Here is a 21,187-nt window from a genome sequence, read left to right on the forward strand (position 1 = left end):
CGCCCAGCCATTCTTTATCTTTTTGTCTGTCACGCGGTAGCCACAGTAAACAAAGGCCGTTGTAGAAAGGTCCTAAAGTCCAGGAAACGAGTTTCCCACACACTCTCCCTCCAGATCTAATCCTTATTATGGGTCTCTTATAAAGTGCTCACAACCCCTCTTCCTTCCTAAGGACTTTTTATTTAAGTCTCAAGTAGGCTACATTGGCTTTGAACTTGTGTAGCTAAGGATGACCTTGAACTGAAGAGCCTTCCACTTCCACCTGAGGAATGCCGGAATCACAGGTGTGTGCCACAGAGCGCCATACCTCCAATAATGTTATTTGAGTCAGGTATGAAATGAGTCATGGATCCGACAAGTAACGAGATTTGCTTGAGGCCACACAGCACACCGGCAAAGACTTTGCCGCATTGCAAAGCATCCACAGGTACCAAGGATTAGGGTGTGCAGACTGCAGGAATCCCATTTTTCAGTTAGTGGAGGATACAGCCGAGGTCTTCTTGACGCTAATTTACCCAACCACAGAGCTATGTGTCAAAACTGATCCAAGCAAAGAATTTGTCAAGGGGTTGATGAGAAAAGGAGGGGTGAGATCACATCCCTCACCCATCCCAGGCTGTGCCCGAGGTGGTCTCCGGTAGAGGCCAACCTGGTGCGCCCAGATCCTGACGGGCGGCGCCCACGGTGTCAAAGGTTAGTAGAGGATGACTTGGACCGCGGGGGCGGACGTGCGGGGAGACTTTGAGCCCCACACGATGGAACAAGGTCCGGGCGCCTGGGAGGCTGCAAGGGGAGGAGGCCCAGCACCAAGCCAGCCAGCTCTTGTGCCTTCCCCTCACCTAGGGCGGGGTGGGGGTGGGGGCACCGCGGGGACTAGGCCAAACGAGCACGCCCCCTGCTGAACAGATGCCTCGATCTCCGGGCGGCCGACTCGGAGCCCCTCTGCCAGCCTCACCGCTTGGCAGCACCCAGGGACCGCAGCCGCAGCCTCCCACCCAGGAGCGCTAAGGCGCATTGGGCTCCCGGGTGGGTGCGACCTCCAGACTCCCGCTGGGGGGCGCCGCTGAGCACCCCGCTCCGCTTGGGGTTTGGGAGACCCAACCCAGCACCGCCCGTCTGGGCAGGGGGCTCGGGTCGCTTAGGACCAGACACCCGAAAGCTGGGGAGCGGGACTCCCGCACCCCAAGACCTGCCTCTTGAGCTCCCTTGTCTGCTCCGCGGGCCCTGTGCTCTCCACCCCAACCTGCTGGTGCTGTGCAGCATCGCGGTTCCCGCTCTGTCCTTGGAGGGTGTGGAAGGGTGGGTTTGGGGCCGGGGGCGGGTCTGGGGGCGGACCCGGAGGCGGGGCTGTCTCTGCGGCAGGGCCCAGTTCGGCTCCCCCGTCTCTCTCTGTCTCTCCTCCTCCCTCCTCCTGCTCCGGGCGGAGCCCGGCATGGGGGGGCCGGCGCCTGGCAGGCCAGGTACGGTGATGTAGAAACTGGGGAGGCTTCATGCGGGGAGGTGGTGATGGGGGGGACTAGGGGCAGGGAGGATTGGCGGGGCGAGAGGCGGAGACATCCAGGATAGCAGGACAAGGGGAAGAGGAGGGGGTGCCCCGGGAACCTGGGGCCTTTGGATGGAGGGGGGGGGGATGGAGCAGGCCAGGTTTGGAACAAACTGGGGAAGGAGGAGGACGGCTGTGAGGAGGGGCTCCAGGGAGGAGACGTGAGGCTGAAGGCGAAAGGGAGAGAGTGTGTTTGGGGGAAGGGACGCAAAAGCGCAGGTAAGGAGGCCGCAGCCCAGAAGGTTGCCATGGGGCCAGACTGGAGACCCCCGCCCCCGCCAGGGTGGGATTCAGGGGCGGGACTACTTAGGGGAAAGCCGGGGTTCTCCCAAATCCTGAACAGAAAGAAGGTAGATTTGATTTGGGCCATCAGCAAGAGGAGGGAGGTAGAAACCATTGCTGAAGGACCAGGGTGCTCGAATAGAGGTGAACGGAGGTCCAGGCCCAGGATTGGAAAAGCGGGCACTCCAGGGAGTGAAGGTAGATGGATGGGTGGGATTTTAGTGCCCAACTCAGTCTCACCATCCTTCCTTCTGCATCCCCACCCTGTCCTGACGATCCCCATTAAGCCTCAGGGCCCAAGAGAGGGTAGCAAACCTAACTGCCCCCCCCCTTCCCTAGCTGCGTGCTATGTACGCAAGTAGGCCCTGAGCACAACTCCTTGTCTGTAGGTGTGACCAGTTCCATAGCAGATTTGTGTGCTAGAGGTCTGTGTGTATCGGTGGGTGTGTCGGTGGGTGTTTAAGTCTGTGTTCGCTGTTCCTGGGTTTGTGTTTACGTATGCCCCTCTATGTCTGCCCCAGTTTGTAGGTACATCTGTGGTGGGGTGGTGTGTCTATACGTACTGTGTGCCTACAGAGTTGCTCTATGTTTATGTGGTCTGTGGGTCTCTGATGGTTCAGGATGTATTTACACAGGATGGGGATCGGTGTTAACCTGATCTCTCCAGAGTGACTCCGAACACCTTTGTCAGTGTGTGTGACTCTGCACACACATGCTCGTCTGTCTGTCTGGGAGGGGTCCCATAGACTGTACTGGATATTCTGTGCCTGTGTTTTCCTCTTCGGGAGACCCAAATCATGTCTCTGCTCCTTCTCCTCCCTCCCCAACCCTCTCTCCCCCTTGTCTCCTTTTCACCGGTTCCCCTTATCAAGTGGATCCGGGACCCAGGGAGGGCCGCCCCCCGGGCCTGGTGGCATTAAGCAGGGCCCCTCAGCCCCCACCTCTTGCCCCACGACATGAACCTTCTCTACCGAAAAACCAAGCTGGAGTGGAGACAGCACAAAGAAGAGGAGGCCAAAAGGAGGTAAGGCCCTAGCCTGTCCCTCGGCCTGTTGCACAGTCCCCTGGGCCACAACCCCTCCCCTCCTGGAGCCCATCGGCCTTGTCACTGATGAGAGATCTTTTCCCCAGTTGGTTTTTGACTTAGCACAGAATGGCTGCCAGCGTCCATGCTTGGTTCCAGTCTTGTTCCTGGCTCCCTGAGAGAGGGGTATGGCTAGGGCAAGCCTTCCAGCTTTGGAGAGAGCCCTTTTGGCTTTTCTTTATGCCTATGAGCCCCGAGTCCCTCCCCAATTCTCTTTTCTGTTATTCTAAGGCTGGCTGCTGGCTTTCCCCTGTCACCTGATCTTGGAAAGGGCAGACCCCACCATCCTCACAGGGTCTAGGGAGAGGATCATTTTAGAGGCCTCGAGACCATTCATGTGTCTCACCCAATCTCCTCTTGTGGAGGAAGTGACTGACTAAAGAGGTGTGTGTGAGTGTGTGTGTGTGTGGCCTTAGGGGATTTATAGGCTAAGTCCTACAGAAGAGCAGGTGGAGACCCTCATACCCCTCACTCTTGCGTCCCTGCCAACTCTTCCTCCTTGCCCTCCCAGGAACCCAGGCCTAGCCTCTCTCAGCTTCCTCCTCCTCTTTTCCCTTTGACTGCACAGCCTCTTGGAGCCTGAGTCAGAACCACCTCCCAGCTCTCTTCTCCCTCCTCACAACTGTGGAGTTTAATTCTTGTTGTTAATTAGATTAATCAGAGGGATCACTACAGCGATCTCTCCCTAATGAAGGGTTAGTAGACAGGGCCTTAATGGGAGCCCACCCCACAGCAGGCAGCGATCCCCTCTTCTCTGCCAGCCGCCCCCACTTCACTCACCCAGGACAGAGAAAGGAAATAGGAGTGAGCTGGGGAGGTTGACAGAGAGAGAGAGCAGGAGAGGGGGAGAGAGAGCGCCCAGAGAGACCACTCTAGTAATTCAGGCATCACACCCTGTGTCTGGGAGAGATGGCCTGTAATGTGACAGGGGCCACAGTAGCTGGGCATAAAGGGAGGCCGGAAGCCAGGTGTGGGCTAGCATGTGAGGGGAGTCACAGGGGCAGGTGGCTGTTGCCTGGATTGTATCTTTCTCCACAAAAGAGACTGTATACCAGTTAGGTGGTCGGTCAGCCGCAGGGAGACCGTCTTACACACACACCATTTCTTTCCTTTTTCACAGCATATGCTGCCCCCACCCCCCAGTGCCTGGCTTTTCTTAAATCCAAAGAATCTGCCTGGGAGCATTCCTGCCTAAGACCTTCAGATGTCCCTATCCCAGGCTCCTGTCCTCACTGGGGAAACAGTTATTCTGCTCTTGAAAAGCCGTCTCCTCCTGAGACAGAGGAAGGCAAGTTGGAGGCCTGCTGTCTAACTTCTGTTCCATCTTGTCTTCTTTTCTCCCCAGCTCCAGTAAGGAAACAGCCCCCACAGCCCCAGTGGGGCCTGGGGCTGTCCCAGGGCCTGGGGTTCGAGTGCGGGACATAGCCTCACTTCGAAGGTCCCTCAGGATGGGTTTCATGACTATGCCCGCATCCCAGGAGCACACTCCTCACCCCTGCCGCAGCGCCATGGCCCCACGCTCTCTCTCCTGCCATTCAGTGGGCAGCATGGACAGTGTAGGGGGTGGGCCTGCAGGAGGCGGGGGAGGTCTCACAGAAGATGGTAGTACCCGAAGACCCCCAGCCAAGCCCCGGAGACACCCCAGTACCAAGCTCAGCATGGCAGGATCAGGGGCAGAGACACCACCAAGTAAGAAAGCAGGTGAGACACCCACCCTGTTCTCCTAGTCCTCTTTGGAGGAAGCTGGCAGCCGGTAGGATCCATTCCAACAAAGGGGGGGCCCTCTGGGAGGGTTCATTCAGGCAAGAGCCAAGGAAGTGGAAGGTTCCATTCTCAAAAGGAATAGGGGTTTCCTTTTAGGTGGACCTCAGATGAACCATTCAAGGGCAGGAGACACTCCCTCAAAACAGCTGTTAGGAAAGGACACAGGGTGGGTGAGAATTGCAGATCCTGGGGTTGGTAGGGGTCTGAGGTAGGATGCTTCAGGCTACATGATGAGACCCAGTTTCGAAAAGCAAACACACGAACAAAAACCTGAAGAAAAGAAAAAAAACAAATCAACGAAATCCTAAACATGATGGCCCATGCCTCTAATTCCAGCACTCAGGATGCAGAGGCAGGAGGATCTCTGAGTTCAAGGCCAGCCTGAACTATATATTCAGGCTAGCCAAAGCTACTGAGTGAGATCCTATCTCAAACAAACAACAAAACAAAAAAAGAACGAGAATGAAAAAGAAAAGAGAGAAAAAGACTGGGAACTGCCTTAAGGAAAAGGAACCTAGTGGGCTCTGAGTGGAAGGTTGTGGGAAAGGTACCTAGATGAATATGTCCTTGAAGGTGGGTCCAGAGGTCAGAAATTCTCCCCTTTTGCTGTAGAATGAGTTCAAGGTCAGCCTGGGCAGCTTAGAAGCCCTTTCTTAAAAGAGAAAAAATGTATGTAAGAAAAATGTAATGAGGGGCTGGGGTGTAGCTCAGTGTTAGAGCCCCTGCCTAGAATCCCCCAGTGAGGGGCTGGGGGGCGTGGTCAGTGGTGGAGCATCTGCCTAGAATCCCCCAGTGAGGGGCTGGGGGGCGTGGTCAGTGGTAGAGCACCTGCCTAGAATCCTCCAGTGAGGGGCTGGGGTGTGACTCAGTGGTAGAGTCCCTGCCTAGAATCCCCCAGTGAGGGGCTGGGGGGCGTGGTCAGTGGTAGAGCATTTGCCTAGAATCCCCTAGTGAGGGGCTGGGGGCGTGGTCAATGGTAGAGCATTACCTGGCTCTGTATTCAATTTCTTTTTCTCCTTCCCACCCTTCTTAGGCTCTCAAAAGCCAACCCCTGAGTGCCGAGAATCTAGCCGTAAGGTTCCACCACAAAAACCCAGGCGAAGCCCCAACACCCAGCTGTCTGTGTCCTTCGATGAGTCTTGTGCCCCAGCCCCATGTCCTCGAGGGGGGAACCTGCCCCTGCAACGCCTCAGCAGGGCGTCTCGAGTAGCTGGAGACCTGGACGCAGGTGCTCAAGAGGAAGAGCCCGTGTACATTGAGATGGTGGGGGATGTCTTTCGTGGAGGAGGACGAAGTGGAGGAGGCTTGAGCGGTCCTCCTCTTGGAAGTGGAGGCCCAACCCCTCCAGCTGGTGCCGATTCGGACTCTGAAGACAGCGAGGCTATATATGAAGAGATGAAGTACCCCCTGCCTGAAGAGGCAGGAGATGGCAGAGCCAACGGGCCTCCTCCATTGATGGCGCCCTCCCCTCCACAACAGCCTCATGTCCTCCAGCCCCACCCCCACCGCCGTCCAGCTTCAGCCCTCCCAAGCCGGAGGGATGGGACACCCACCAAGACCACTCCTTGTGAAATCCCCCCACCTTTTCCCAACCTCCTTCAGCACCGGCCTCCACTCCTGGCCTTCCCCCAAGCCAAGTCTGCTTCCCGAGCCCCTGGCGATGGGGTCTCAAGGTTACCGGTCCTCTGCCACTCCAAGGAACCAGCCGGTTCCACCCCAGCTCCCCAAGTGCCTGCACGAGAGCGGGAGACGCCTCCCCTGCCGCCTCCGCCTCCTGCTGCCAACCTGCTATTGCTGGGACCATCAGGCCGAGCCCGGAGCCACTCAACACCATTGCCACCCCAGGGCTCTGGCCAGACCCGGGGGGAGCGGGAGCTCCCCAACTCTCACAGCATGATCTGCCCCAAAGCGGCAGGGGTACCGGCAGCCCACCCTGCCCCAGCTGCCTTGCTCCCCGGCCCCCCTAAGGACAAGGCCGTGTCGTACACTATGGTGTATTCTGCGGTGAAAGTGACCACACACTCCGTCCTGCCAGCTGGTCCACCCCTGGGTGTTGGGGAGCCAAAGACGGAGGAGATCTCGGTTCTCCATGGAATGCTTTGTGCCAGTTCGAGGCCCCCTGTACCAGGGAAGTCTAGCCCCCATAGTGGGGCTATGGGTTCAGCAGCTGGGGTCCTGCACCACCGTAGCTGCCTGGCCTCCCCCCACAGCCTTCCGGATCCAACTGCAGGCCCCCTGACTCCCCTCTGGACCTATCCAGCCACAGCAGCTGGCCTCAAGAGACCCCCTGCCTATGACAGTCTCAAGGCTGGGGGGGTGCTGAATAAGGGCTGTGGAATGGGAACACCATCTCCCATGGTCAAGATCCAGCTGCAAGAGCAAGGGACTGATGGGGGTGCCTTTGCCAGCATCTCCTGTGCCCATGTCATCGCCAGTACAGGGACACCAGAAGAAGAGGAGATGGGCGCCGCATTTGGGGCAGGCTGGGCTCTACAGAGGAAGGTCCTGTATGGAGGGAGGAAAGCAAAGGACCCGGACAGTGAGTGAGGAGAGTGGGGATTGGGTGTGGGGGTGTTGCTGGTGGTTTGGGGTTGGGGGTTAAATATTGAAGGGAGGTATTTAGAAATGGCAGGCCTATTGTCCTGTCCAGGAAAGTTTTCTGGGAGACCAGATAGATGGGGATGGGAAACAGAATGAATGGGTGGGGGAGGGGAGATATCTCTGAATGTGTTCAGGAAAAGGTAGGAAGGTCTGGGATAGGGGCTAGGGGGGTGATCCAGCCTCATCCTGCTCCACCCTCTGCCCCTCCCTTCCTTGGGCTGCAAGGGTGTGTGTTTGTGAGTGTGTGCACACTAGGAACTAAACACAGCTGCCTCCCAGCTATTACCATGGCAACCCATCCAGACAGGAGAGGAGAGGGAGGCCCCTACCGTTGCCAGGCAACGCAATGCTCTGCCAGGCCTGCTCTCAGAGATGGGCTTAGTTCACACACAGCCCTTCCCCCCACTCTATACACTCAATGTAACCCCCATACCCTCTTTCTGAGATCAGGATTTGGGATTCTCCCCACTGAGAGACAGCACCCCTGTTTTCCAGGGTGTTCATTCTGACCCTGTCTGGTCCTAGAGTGGTTTTAAAAACCAAAGCTAGGGTTGAGAAGGCCCCTCTGGCCAGGGGAAGGGTTTTCTCAACAGAGCACATATATATGATTCTGAGTCCCAGTGACGGTAACAATGGGGAGAAAGGAAGGTGACAGGGCTGGGTCTGGGGTGGGTGTGTGCGCGCATGTGCGTGTGTTGAAGTGTGAGGTCGAGCCTTTGCCAATTCCTGCTGGGATTCACTGAAGGGCAACCCATGCTGCATTATATGTGCCTGCTGGGGATAGAAAGGCCCCTCCCACCTGCGGGCACTGAGTGTTTTGTTTGTTTGTTATTCCAGCAGAAGTCGAGGACGGTGCCCGGGCCTGGAATGGCAGTACAGAGGGTCCCGCCAAAGTAGAGCATGAGGACAGGGGCCAGGTGGCATCAGGGATTCCTGTGAGGAGCCAGGGGGCAGAGGGTCTGCTGGCCAGGATCCACCATGATCGAGGAGGGAGCCGCACAGCGTTGCCAGTCCCTTGCCAGACTTTCCCGGCCTGCCACCGGAATGGAGGTGACACCTTGCTCTCATACTCTATACAGAGATGGGTGGGTCAGGAATCTGCCAGGGTCCACCTGGGACCAGCCTGCTTGACTTCCTATCAACTCCATGTCTACAGTCATTAACCTTTGAACAGTATTTCTCGTACTTTGAATGGAACCCAGGAGTTCCCTCATGCCAGCCACATCCCAGCCCCTCACTGGGGGATTCTAGGCAGGTGCTCTACCACTGAGCCACACCCCAGCCTAGATCCTTGAATCTTAACATTGTATCTCCATCTCCTTTCTTTTCATGAGGCAGGGGACAGTTTGGCCTACAGCCTCTTCAGGGAGGTGAGGGACCAGTCTTCTGTAGGTCTCTCTTCTCATTTCTGGTTTCTGGGCCTAGATTTCACAGGAGGGTACCGCCTGGGTCGCTCTGCCTCCACCTCTGGAGTCCGTCAGGCTGCGCTCCATACCCCTCGGCCCTGCAGCCAGCCCAGGGTTGCCCTGAGCCAGGTGAGCGTCTGGTCTTTGTTTTATCTTTGAAGGAGCAGAAAGAGAAGACTTGGGTATGGAAAGAAAGGATAGGCCCCCTCACTCACCCGTATAATCTAATCTCTGACCAAAAAAAAGCTGAGGAAAAAAAATAATTCATCTGGAGTTAGTTGGGCTACATAAAAAACTTCCTGCCAGGTGGTGGTGGAACACACCTTTAATCCCAACATTTAGGAGTCAGAGACAGGTGGATTTCTGTGAGTTCAAGACCAGCCTGATCTACCAAGTGAGTTCCAGGACAGGCTCCTACAGAGCCTACAGGGAAACCCTGTCTCAACAAAACAAAACAAATCCTGTCTGAAAATACCAAATTAAAAAATACTAAAGGGCCCAGCACTCGGGAGGCAGAGGCAGGCGGATCTCTGTGAGTTCGAGGCCAGCCTGGTCTACAAAAGGAGTTCCAGGACAGGCTCCAGAGCTACAGAGAAACCCTGTCTCGAAAAAACCAAAAAAAAAAAAAAAAAAAAAAAAAAAAAAAATACTAAATAGGGTAAGAAAGAGATCATGGCACTATAGGGCACATCCCTGTGACCCCAGTTTGGGAGGTGGGAGCAGGAGGATTGGGAGTTCAAGATCATCCTTTCTTAGGCTACATACTGAGTTCCAGGCCAGCCTGCAAAAAAGAACAGAAAGAAAAAGGGGGTACAGAGATGGCTGGACAGTTAAGAGCATATCTCCGCCCCCGCAAAGGACCAGAGTTCCAATTCCCAGCACCCCACATTGTACACTTCACAACCGCCTTTAACGCCAGCTCCAGGGGCTCCAATGTGTTCCGGCCTCCAAGTCCAAATGTATAGCATATACTCACACAGGCACATACAAATAAATGAAAAATCTTAAAAAGAAAGTGGGCTGGGAAATGGCTCTGTGGGTAAAGGCGGTTGCCACCAAGCCTAAGAACTGAGTGAGTTTGGTCCTCAGAAGCCATGTGGTGGACGGAGAGGACCGACACCCAAAAGTTGTCTTCTGACCTCCGTGAGCTTTGGCGGTGGGCCAGCCTCTCAAACATGAAATAAATGACATACTTTTTAAATTTCTTAGTAAATAAATCGGAAAAGAAGATAAATGAAAGAAAAGGGGGGGAAACGTCAGACTGGGACTAACCAGTGGCCCCGCACAGGCTGAGGGAAACAGGAACTAAAGACAAACATAGAAAGGATAGGACGGGCTGGTTAGCATGGTCACCGAAGCAGGGCTCTGGGTGGTGGCCAGTCTGGGCCGTGACTGTCTACGGGGCACCTTTAGTGGTTTAGAAAAGACCCCCTTCGAGGACAAATTTGAAAAATGCCTGTCTGGTCTGGAATGACTAGTATTTTTGTTTGGTTGGTTTTTGGCTTTTTTGTTTGCTTGTTTTTGGAGACTATGAAGGATCTCATGGCCTTCTAGAACAAGATTTTTTTTATTTTTTGTTTGTTTGTTTTGTTGGTTTTTCGAGACAGGGTCTCTTCTGTGTAGCCCTGGCTGTCCTGAAACTCACTCTGTAGACCAGATTGGTCTAGAATTCAGAGATCCTCCAGTCTCTACCTCCCAAGTGCTGGGATCAAAGGCATGGGCCACCACATCCTGATATATTTTACTTTTTTTTTTTTTTTTTTTTTTTTTTGCAATATTATGTAGTCCTGGCTGGCCTGGAACTCATGTAGATCAACCTGGCCTCAAACTCATAAATCCACCTGCCTCTGCCTCCCAAGTACAGGGATTCAAGGCTATGATTAAAGGCACAGTCCACTAACCCTAACTTTTCATTTGTTTGTGATGGTTTCATTCATAAATTTCAGACTGACCTCCAAGTCACTAAGTAGCTGAGGGTGACCTTGAACTTCTGACTCCCAGAATGCTGGGATTACAAAAATAGGCCCCAGGGCCTGACTTAGGAGGTACTGAGCTTTTGAACCTAGGGCTTGACCAGTGCTAGACCAGCACTCTATCAACTGAGGGACACTCTTAGCATCATAAGGTCTTTTCTTTGATAATTTCACATATGTATATTATACATTTTGATTACTCCCATCACCCCCACGCAACAATCTCTCTCCCATCCTTGTCATCCCCCAGCTCCTCTGGCCCACATTCCTGTCTTTCTGTTTTGTTGGAAAACGGGGTCTTTTTTTTTTTTTTTTTTAATTGCTTTTGTTGTTTTGTTTTGGTTTAGGTTTTTGGGTTTTGTTTTTGTTTCTTCGAGACAGGATTTCTCTGTGTAGCCCTGGAACTCACTCTGTAGACCAGGCTGGCTTCTTAGGGCCAGGCAAGCCTAGTCTAACACCAGAGTGCATCACTGGGGAAAGGGTGCCCAAATGGAGACCTGTCCCATCATACCCACAACCTGGGAAAGAGGACCCAAAGCCGGACCTGGGGGAGGGTTTGTTTCTACAGGAGGTCGTTGGTTTGGGCACAAGGTCCTTGACATCCCCTGTCGCACATATTTTTCTTTCTCTGGGGTTCCTGGCACAGACCCACCCTGTGCTGCCTCTGCCCCTGCCGCCCCAGCCCGCCCGGGAGCGCGACGGCAAGCTCCTAGAGGTGATTGAGCGCAAACGCTGTGTGTGCAAGGAGATCAAGGCACGTCACCGTCCGGACCGGGGACTCTGCAAGCAAGAGAGCATGCCTATCCTTCCCAGCTGGCGGCGGGGCCCTGAACCCCGCAAGTCCGGCACCCCACCCTGCCGCCGGCAGCACACGGTCCTCTGGGACACTGCCATCTGAGGATGCAGGGGCGGCTTGGGACGCCTGGATTGGAAGGGGAGGAAGCCTGCCCAGGTCTACTTGAGACTTGAGAGATGGAGGGATTAGGAGAAAGGGTTCTTACTAGGCCCATCGTGGGGACTTGAGGTGCCAGTAGCATCCCAAGAAATTTGGGGGAGGAGGAGGGTTTGCTTGATGTTGGAAGGAAGGGTCTGAGCGTGGAGACCCCTCTTCTTGAAGCGAAGGCCAAGTTGGAGATCACCATGGGAAAAGGTAGGGTTTGGAGGAAGTTGGGGGTGGGGCATATAGGAGATTGACTGGAGCAACAGGGAAACTAGCTCTTTTATTGAGAGCCGGGGGAGCGGGGAAGGGTATTTATTTTGTTATTTATTTTAGTCTGGAGGGCAGTTCTGGGCTCTTCTGACCTACTCCTGGATAGGAGTTGGAGAACCGAGGCTAAATTTGCACTCTCCCCAAGGCCAGTGCCTAAAGACCTCCGCCATCCTTGCCCAGCTAAAGTGGGGGGATGGGTCAGCTTGGGGAGCAGTCAGAATGCAGAGGTTCAGACAGTGACAGTATTTCTAGTTTTCCCAGAATTTGGTAGTGAGTGTGGTCTGCTGTGAAACAGGCATTTTATTTAGTTCTGGGGTAAGGGTCTAGCCAGGGATGGGTTGGGATGATGGGGGAAAGAGGGAAAACTTAAGTGGGTGGAGGGGGCGGGGTATTTATTTAAATTAAAAAAAAAAAGCTGTCAGGAACTTTTTTTAAATTCCTTTCTTTTCAGAATAATATATTAAAAGACTCATGATCCAAGAGCTGGCTTCTTGTATTTCCCCGTGTGCTCTGTCTTTTCCCACGATGCCCTGGGTGGGTGGGAGTCCAAGGTGCCACTGGGAGCCACCCTCATCTGTCACACGGAAAGGCAGAGTTTCAGGTAAGTGGGAAGTCCATCATGCTGTCCATCAGTTTGTGTGGGTGATGAGTGCAGGTGTGTGTGCCCCAGCGTATGCACGCATGTGTTTGTAAGTATACATCCATGAGTGTGGAAGTCAGAGATTGATCTCAGGTGCCTTCCGGAATCCTCAGTGAACCTGGAGCTCATCAATTCTGGTTTTGATAGACTAGCTGGCCCGGAAGCTCCAGGGATCTGCCTGTGTCTACCTGGGGTCACAGGTGTGAATGCCTACTTTTCGCTTGGGAGCCTGGTACTCAAACTCAACTCCTTCCGCTTGCTTGACAAGAACTTGATCAGTCGAGCCATCTCTGCCGTCCCCCACCCCACTTCTGGTCACTCCATTCTTCCTGAGCTTTGCTGTGTTCTGGCTGCGCACTGATGCGGAAGGAATGCTCAGACCCAGGAGGTTTGCACTCTGCTGATCTTGTAGTCTGCCCTGGGAGCTGAAACTCCCAGACTCCCATAGATTCAGCTGCAGGACTAACGGAGAAGAAGAGGGCTGTTGGTCATGGGACAGGTGAGGATGCTGGGGTTGTAAATTTGATCAGACTCTCACAGGGAAGGGATTGGGGCCAGTCAGCAGTAGCCTTCTTGCCCAGAGTCTCCCAGTGAGGGGCTGGGGATGCGATTTAACACTTGTCTGCATCCTTTCCACGCCTAAGGCTCAATCACCTACACCACCAGTAACAAATAAATAATGGTGCGATTATTAAAAAATTATGACAGCACTGTGAAGGTTTTCAGAATTGAGGAAACTCCAATTAGGAATAAATTAATGGTCTGGCGATGGTGGCGCACGCCTTTAATCCCAGCCCTCAAAGACTACTCAAAAAAAAAAAAAAAGAAAAGAAATTAATGCTAATTTGAGAGGGGCAGTGGGGTGCAGTTCTGTAATCCCAGCCTTTGGGGAGGTGGAAGGAGGAAGAACCAAAATTCAAGGCCTGCCTGAGCTATATAACAAGACCCTGACTCAAAAAATGCCTAGCTAGAAAATGAAGAGAAGGCAGGTCTGGTGGTGCAGGCCTCTAATCCCAGCCATAAAGGCTGGAGGGTCAGTGCTCAAGGTCAAAGCCACCCGAGGCTCTCAGAGGCCCTGCAGAGAAGAACTGGACAAGACTGGCGATGACTCAGGGGTTAAGAGCACTTACAGCTCTTACAGAGCGCCTGTGTTTGCTTCCTGGTACCCACATGCCGGTTCCTAGCTGTCTCCAGTTCCAAGAGATCTAACGCCTTCTCTTGGGATCCAAAGGCACCAGGCATGTGTACAGTGCATATACATACATACAACTGGGCAGTGGTGGTGCATGCCTTTAATCCTAGCACTCGGGAGGCAGAGGCAAGCGGATCTTTGTGAGTTCGAGACCAGCCTGGTCTACAAGAGCTAGTTCCAGGACAGGCACCAAAGCTACAGAGAAACCTTGTCTTGAAAAAACAAAACAAACAAAAACACCCCACAAAAAACATACATACAGTCAAAATATTTATATATACATAATATATACACACATATATTTTATATTGTAATATACATAGTGTTTTTATTATAAATTTATTTATTTGGAAAATAAAGGGGCTTGGTAAGGTGGGCTCAGCAGGTGAACTGCCTTGCTGCCGAGTCTGATGGCCTGACTTTAATCTCCAGGATCCCCATAATAGAAGGTGAGAATCAGCCCCCACAGGCTGTTATATGACCTCCTGGCGACCATTATACACCACACTCACATAGCTATAGAGCGAAAGAAAAAATGAAACTAAATAGTACATTAATATCACCATCGAGAGTCATAATGTAGCACCGGGCATGGCGGCGTACTCCTTTAATCCCTGGACTCAGGAGGCAGAAGCAGGCAGATCTCTGTGAGTTCGAGGCCAGCCCGGTCTACATAGTGAGTTCCAGACCAGACAAGGCTCCAATAGTGAGATCTTGTCTCAAAAAATATAAAAATCAGAATGTGGGCCTGGCGATGTAGCTCAGATGGTGTTTGCCACATACATCAGAACCCTGAGCAAGGCCACAGTGAGTCTGAAGCCTGTAATAAAAAAAATTATTATATAGCCGTATAATAACTATCATTATTGTGTTATATATAAAAAGTAACTTTAACAAATATATTAATAAGAAATAGATTAATTAATAAAATCAACATTTTTTAGAGTCATTTTAAAAAGGAAATCTAGAGAGTAAATTCCTGTTTATAACACACACATCCATACCCCCCAAACCCCATATCCCCCATACACTCATACCCCCATACACTCATACCCACACACACACCCAAACCCCCACACCCATACCCCACATACACACACCCACACCCCCCACACCCTATACCCCCCTACCCCACATACACTCATACCCACACATACACACCCCTATACCGCCCCCTCACCCCATACCCCCCACAACTCCCACACAGGCTGGAAAGTGACTCAGCAGATAAGGGCACTGGTTTCTCCTGTAGAGGATCCAGGTTTGGTTCCTAGCAGCTTCGTGGTTCAGGAACATTTGTAACTCCAGTTCCATGGCACGTGACGTCATTCCTCCTCAAGTGTGACCTCACGGTAAACAGGACATAGGAGGCAAACACTCAGATAAAATACGTAAATCTAAAACTAAAACTCACTAAATTAAAAAACAACAAGCACCTGGTGTGATGGCTCAGAGGGTAAAAATGCTTGCTGCCAAGCCCGATGAACTCCGTCCGATCCCCAGAACCCACACAAAGGTGGCTGGAGAAAATGGACTCTACAGAGTTGTCCTCTGGCCTTGACAGGACACTGTGATCAGGATGCACACACACACAATAAATACCTTAAGATAAAAGGGTAATTTATTTGTTTGAATAACCAGGAGTAAGGACTTGGCCGTACATTTCAATAGCTTAATAACAAAAGATGACAGTTCTCAAATGAATTTCCCATAGCCCTAAGGGACTCATTTATGAAACCTGATAAAATTTGAAAGTTCATCCAGAATGATAATGGGGAAAATCAGAACATTCTGAAACAGAATAACAGGGTGACCTGCCTTCCTGAACACTGAAACATAAAATCGGAACATGTCGGCCCTACAACAGAACTCAAATATCACATAACTCCTAGGAATAAGAAGCCCTGAGAGACCCTAGCATCCAGCACTTACCGAAAAGGGGGCTGTTAGAAAGTAGTTTAGAAGGCAGTAGTACATCTGTCACCCCAGTATTCAGGGGGTGGAGGCAGGAAGATCTGAAGTTCAGGGCTAGCCTATGCTAGATACTGTTTCTTTTTCTTTTTCTTTTTTCTTCTTTTGGTTTTTCGAGACAGGGTTTCTCTGTGGTTTTGGAGTCTGTCCTGGAACTAGCTCTTGTAGACCAGGCTGGTCTCGAACTCACAGAGATCCACCTGCCTCTGCCTCCCGAGTGCTGGGATTAAAGGCGTGCGCCACCACCGCCCGGCTGAGATACTGTTTCAACACAAAAATTATGTCTTGAGCAATTAACCAGTCAGGAGGGAGATGCTAGAGGCTGTGGCTCTCAACTAATCCATGAATTTGGCCTACAGAAATGATTCCGCGGCCTATGGATACAGTCCCTGCCTGAGGGAACTAATTGTAGCAGTGTTTGAAATAAGGAAGAAAGCAATCCCCAAGGTTTACCAGGATGGCATTGACTAAAGAATTTATGATAACGATGGACAACAGAAGCTGCTAAATAGACTGCAGAAGATACAGATATTCTGGACATGAGACACAGTTCCCAATATTAGCAAAATTAAGCAACCTGTAGGCAAGACATACAGAAAGGAACTCTCTAGAAAGTATGTTTACTTGTAAACCTTGTCAAAGGACAAGGTCCGGAGGAAGAACACCAAATATTTTAATTGTGATATTTTGAAGTCTGGAAGAAGAGAGACTTAACTAACCTTTTTTTTTTTTTAATTTGTTTATTTTTGCTGGGCGGTGGTGGCACACGCCTTTAATCCAAGCACTTGGGAGGCAGAGACAATGGATCTCTGTGAGTTCTAGGCCAGCCTGGTCTACCTGAGCTAGTTCCAGGACAGCTAGTATTGTAACACAGAGAAAGCCTGCCTCAAAAAACAAAACAGTGGGAGGCAGAGGCAGGCAGATCTCTGTGAGTTCAAGACCAGCCTGGTCTACAAGAGCTAGTTCCAGGACAGGCTCCAAAACCACAGAGAAACCCTGTCTCGAAAAACCAAAAAAAATTTAAAAAAAAAATTAGTAAATAAATAAAAAGAAAGAAAGACAAGAAAAAGAAAGGAAAATAAATAAAAACTAATATGAAGTAGGGTGCTGGTGGCACAAGTCTTAATCTCTGCACTTGGAAGGCAGAGGCAAGAGGATCTTTGAGTTCAAGACCAATCTGGTCTACAGAGCAAATTCCAGGAGAGCCAGGAGAGCCAGGGTTACACAGAGAAACCCTGTCTCAGACCAAAAAAAAAAAAAGGGTCTATGAGGTGGCTCAAAGGATAAAGGTGCCTGCCACCAACCCTGACAGTGTGAATATGACCCCTTGGGCTTGAGCAGTAGAAGGGGAGAATGGACTCCCACCAACTGTCCTTTGACTTCCACATATAGACTGTGACAGGCGTGCATCCCTTGCCACACCCACTGTCACACAAAATAAATAAAATGTAATGATTTTTAAAATTAAGGATATGAAGACAGCTCAGTTCTGTAAAGTGCTTATTGAGGGAGCATAGAGACTGAGTTTGGCTGGGCGGTAGTGGCGCACGCCTTTAATCCCAGCACAGGAGGCAGAGGCAGGCCGATCTCTGTGAGTTCAAGTCCAACCTGGTCTATAGAGTGAGTTCCTGGACAGACAGGGCTATTACACAGGGAGAGAAAAAAAAAAAAGATTGAGTTTGACCCCTAGAATCCTTGTAAAAGCTCTCTCTCTCTCTCTCTCTCTCTCTCTCTCTCTCTCTCTCTCTCTCTCTCTCTCTGTGTGTGTGTGTTAGTGGTGGTGCTGGAGGAGTTCGTAACCCCAGCCCAGAAGAGCTGAAGACGGGGATCCCTGGGGCTCACTGCTGGCCAGCCAGCCTAGCTGAGGTCATGGCTCCAAACCATTGAAGAGACCATCTCAAAAGACAAGGTGAAAGGCACCCGAGAGGTGGCACCCAAAGTTGACCTCTGGCCTCCACGTGCCTTTGCACTCACACCCACATATGCTGGAGTGCAAACATACACAGACACACGACATTAATTTTAAAACTCTATGTTGAGGCTCACATCTGTAATTGCAGTACCCGGGAGGCTGAGAAAGGATGCCGTGAGTTTGACGCCAGCTTGATTTACATAATGAGTTCTAGGATAGCTTGGGCCCAAGAAATTAAAAATACATAAAAGAGAAAGAGAGGGGCTGGAGAAATGGCTCAGTGGTCTTCCAGAGGACCAGGGTTCAATTCCCAGTACCCACATGGCAGCTTACAACTGTCTGAAGATCCAGTTGCCAGGGGATCTGACACCTTCACACCAATGCATATAAAATAAAATTAAATAGACCATAAAATTTTTTTTTTACAAAAAAAAGAGAGAAAGAGAACAAATACCACAACAATGAACAGGACCAAATCTAAAATGGTATTTTTTTTAATTGTGTGTGTGTGTGTGTGTGTGTGTGTGTGTGTGTGTGAGAGAGAGAGAGAGAGAGAGAGAGAGAGAGAGAGAGAGAGAGAGAGAGAGGTGTGCCAGGCTGAGTATATGAAGGTGAGAGAACAAATACAGGTCCTATCCTTGCCTTTTCCCTTGCTTGATTTTTATTTTATGTTCATTACTGTTTCTCTCTCTGTATGAGGTTGCTGAATCCCCTGGAGCTGAAGTTACAGACAGTAGTGAGCTGCCATGAGGGTGCTGGGAATTGAACCTGGGTCCTCTGGAAGAGCAGTCAGTGCTCTTAACCACTGAGCCATCCTTTCTTTTTTTTTTTTTTTTTTTTTTTGGTTTTTCGAGACAGGGTTTCTCTGTAGCTTTGGAGCCTTTCCTGGAACTCCCTTTGTAGACCAGGCTGGCCTCGAACTTACAGAGATCCGCCTGCCTCTGCCTCCCGAGTGCTGGGATTAAAGGCGTGCGCCACCACCGCCCGGCTGAGCCATCCTTTCTGCCCTGACTCTTTCCCTTGCTTGAGATGGGGCTTCTTTGTTCTTCATCTCACACAGCCCAGACCAAACTCAAACTTGCTATGTCACCAAGGATGCCCTTGAACTCCCGACTCTCCTGATTGCTGGGATTTCAGGGGTTCTGGGGATCAAACTGCAGGCTTTGTGCATGTTAGGCAAGCACTCAACATCTGAACGGTGTTCCCAGTCCATCTGTGTTTCTTTTCACTTTTTAGATGATTTTTAATTATGTGTATGCATGTATGTCTTGCGTATGGGTGTGCACGTGAGTGTAGATGCCCTCCAAGGCATTGGGTCTCCAAGAACTGGAGTTACAGGTGGTTGTGAGCTGCCTGATGTGGATGCTAGAAACTAAACTTGGGTCCTCTGCAAGAGCAGAATGTGCTCTTAACCACTGAGCTATCTCTCCTGCACCCCCCCCCCAACACCTAGAAAAGTTAATTTAGAGTCAGGTGGTGGTGATCCATGTCTTTAATCCCAGCACTTAGGAAGCAGAGGGAGGCGGATCTCTGAGTTCGAGGCCAGCCTGGCCTATGGAGCAAGTTCCAGGACAGCTAAGGCAGCTAGGGCTACACAGAGAAACCTTATCTGGAAAAAAACCAAATAACTAAAAGTTCACTTAGGACCAGGGAGATGGCTCAGCAGGCAAAGCAGGTGCTTGCTGCCTGGCTTGCTGACCTGAGTTTGATCCCTGGAACTCACAGGCGGGAAGGAGAGAATCAACTCCTACAAGCTGTCCTCTGCCCTCTGCACACAAGCTGTGACATGCGGGTGCCCACACGCATTCATATACAAAATAAATAAATGTAATAAAAATCTAAAGTTTCTTTACGTCATGTGTGGTGGCTCACTTGGCAGGGACTTTGGATGCTGAGGCAGGAGGATCACCCTGGATAAGGCCAGCCTCGACTACATAGTTCCAGGACAGCATGGATTATAGAATATAACCCTATCTCAAAAAAAAAGTGTTTTCTCACTTTGGCAGCATATATACTAAAAATGAGAACAACACAGAGGAGATTGGCATGCCCCTGTGCAGAAAGACAAGCAAATCCATCAGGTGTTACATACTTCTTTCCCTTTTTCTTTTGCTTTGGTTTTTTTGAGACAGGGTTTCTCTTTGTAGCCCTGGCTGTCCTGGAACTCTAGAGATCTTCCTGTCTCTGCCTCCTTCCTGGGTTTTGGAATGAAAGGCTTGAACGACCACTGGGCAGAGCTGTGTTCCACATTTTTCAATCGGGTCTTGGCAGATGCATCTGGAGGCGGGCTATTGCTCTGTAAAGACATTTAATAAAATACTGCCCAAAGAACAAAACAAACAAACATTTACCAGGCAGTGGTGGTGCATGCCTTTAATCCCAGCACTCAGGAGGCAGAGGCAGGCGGATCTCTGTGAGTTCGAGGCCAGTCTGGTCTACAGGAGCTAGTTCCAGGACAGCTAGGGCTGTTACACAGAGAGACTCTGACTCAAAAACTAAACAAATAAAGAAAAAACAACAACTAAAACACCACCCTCTGGGTTGGGTAGCTGATGATATTACGGGATTTTATTAATTTGAGGCATGATAATATATTGTGTCCATGCGTCCTTAAGAGAGAGTCCTATGCTGGTGCTGAGCTATGAACAAAACGACTTGTATGCGGTTTGGCATTTGCTTCAAAATAAAATGTGAATAGAAGATGCCCGTGGTGGCCATGAGTAATCCCTGGAGGGAGGACAATGGGCACATGGGTGTTCACTGAAAGTGTTTGGTCTGAAAATGAGTCTGTTTGAAATTTTCCACAATCTTCAAAAGGGTTTAAGTCAGTATGATGAGTCAAACTCTTTCCTCCTTTGGAAAAAAAAAATGAGGGCTGGGAATATATAGTCTAGGAAGTCCTTCTTGTAATAGACAACACTGGTTCTAAAAATGCTCCCTCTCCTTTTTTTTGAGACAGTCTTAGGTAGCCCAGGCTGGCCTCAAAATATAGCCCAAGATGACCTTGAATGTCTGATCCTTCTGCCCCCATCTCCTGAGCACTGAGAGTATAAGCCACCATGACCGGTTTATGCACTGCGGTGACTGAACCTAGTGCTCCGTGTGTGCTCATTAAATACTGTGCCAACAGAGTCATTTACCCAGCTTCTAAAAAAATAATCCTCTTCGTGTTTACAGAAGCAATGTCTGCGAGAAGCAGAAAATGTCCGGGTGCTGAGAAGCAGAGCTACAACAAGCTATTTCTACCACCCACAAGTTACAGCTTACTGTATATGACAGAAAACATTCTCTGCATATGTATATGTGTACTAAAACCAAATATGGCCACTCAGCGTGTTTTAAGATGTGTTTATAGTCGGGCAGTGGTGGCGCATGCCTTTAATCCCAGCACTAGGAAGGCAGAGACAGGAGGATCTCAGTGAGTTCGAGGCCAGCCTGGTCTACAAAGCAAGTTCCAGGACAGCCGGGGCTACACAGAGAAGCCCTGTCTCAGAAAAAAGAAAACATAATTTTTTGTTAATATTGTGGAGGAGAGGGGCTTGAGGGCCAGGGCATTGGTGTGGAGGTCAGCTCCCTCCTCTCACCTTGCTGGAAGAATGCAGTCTGGGA

General features: G+C 50.8%; 1 protein-coding gene and 1 non-coding gene across 5 annotated transcripts; both read left to right on the top strand.

Annotated features, from left to right (window-relative positions):
* The first annotated feature begins 1,340 nt into the window (after positions 1–1,340).
* On the top strand, positions 1,341–12,189 carry Nyap1 (neuronal tyrosine phosphorylated phosphoinositide-3-kinase adaptor 1). Of its 4 annotated transcripts, none has more exons than XM_057764631.1 (7): positions 1,341–1,460; positions 2,698–2,849; positions 4,255–4,610; positions 5,707–7,212; positions 8,112–8,324; positions 8,700–8,809; positions 11,300–12,189. In XM_057764631.1, exons 2-7 carry the CDS (start codon positions 2,782–2,784, stop codon positions 11,549–11,551), a joined length of 2,505 nt encoding a protein of 834 aa, XP_057620614.1. In that variant the 5' UTR covers positions 1,341–1,460; positions 2,698–2,781; the 3' UTR covers positions 11,552–12,189. The 4 variants fall into 4 exon arrangements, with proteins under 4 accessions (XP_057620614.1, XP_057620615.1, XP_057620613.1 ...); XM_057764632.1 differs by lacking the exon at positions 1,341–1,460 and adding an exon at positions 1,645–1,762; XM_057764630.1 differs by lacking the exon at positions 1,341–1,460 and adding an exon at positions 1,653–2,023.
* A 7,375-nt stretch (positions 12,190–19,564) lies between these two features.
* On the top strand, positions 19,565–19,674 carry LOC130872291 (U6 spliceosomal RNA). The gene has a single exon (XR_009056902.1). It is a non-coding gene; the product is annotated as a U6 spliceosomal RNA (small nuclear RNA).
* The last annotated feature ends 1,513 nt before the right edge of the window (positions 19,675–21,187 follow it).

This window comes from Chionomys nivalis, chromosome 3 (genome assembly GCF_950005125.1).
Source record: "Chionomys nivalis chromosome 3, mChiNiv1.1, whole genome shotgun sequence".
NCBI lineage: Eukaryota > Metazoa > Chordata > Mammalia > Rodentia > Cricetidae > Chionomys > Chionomys nivalis.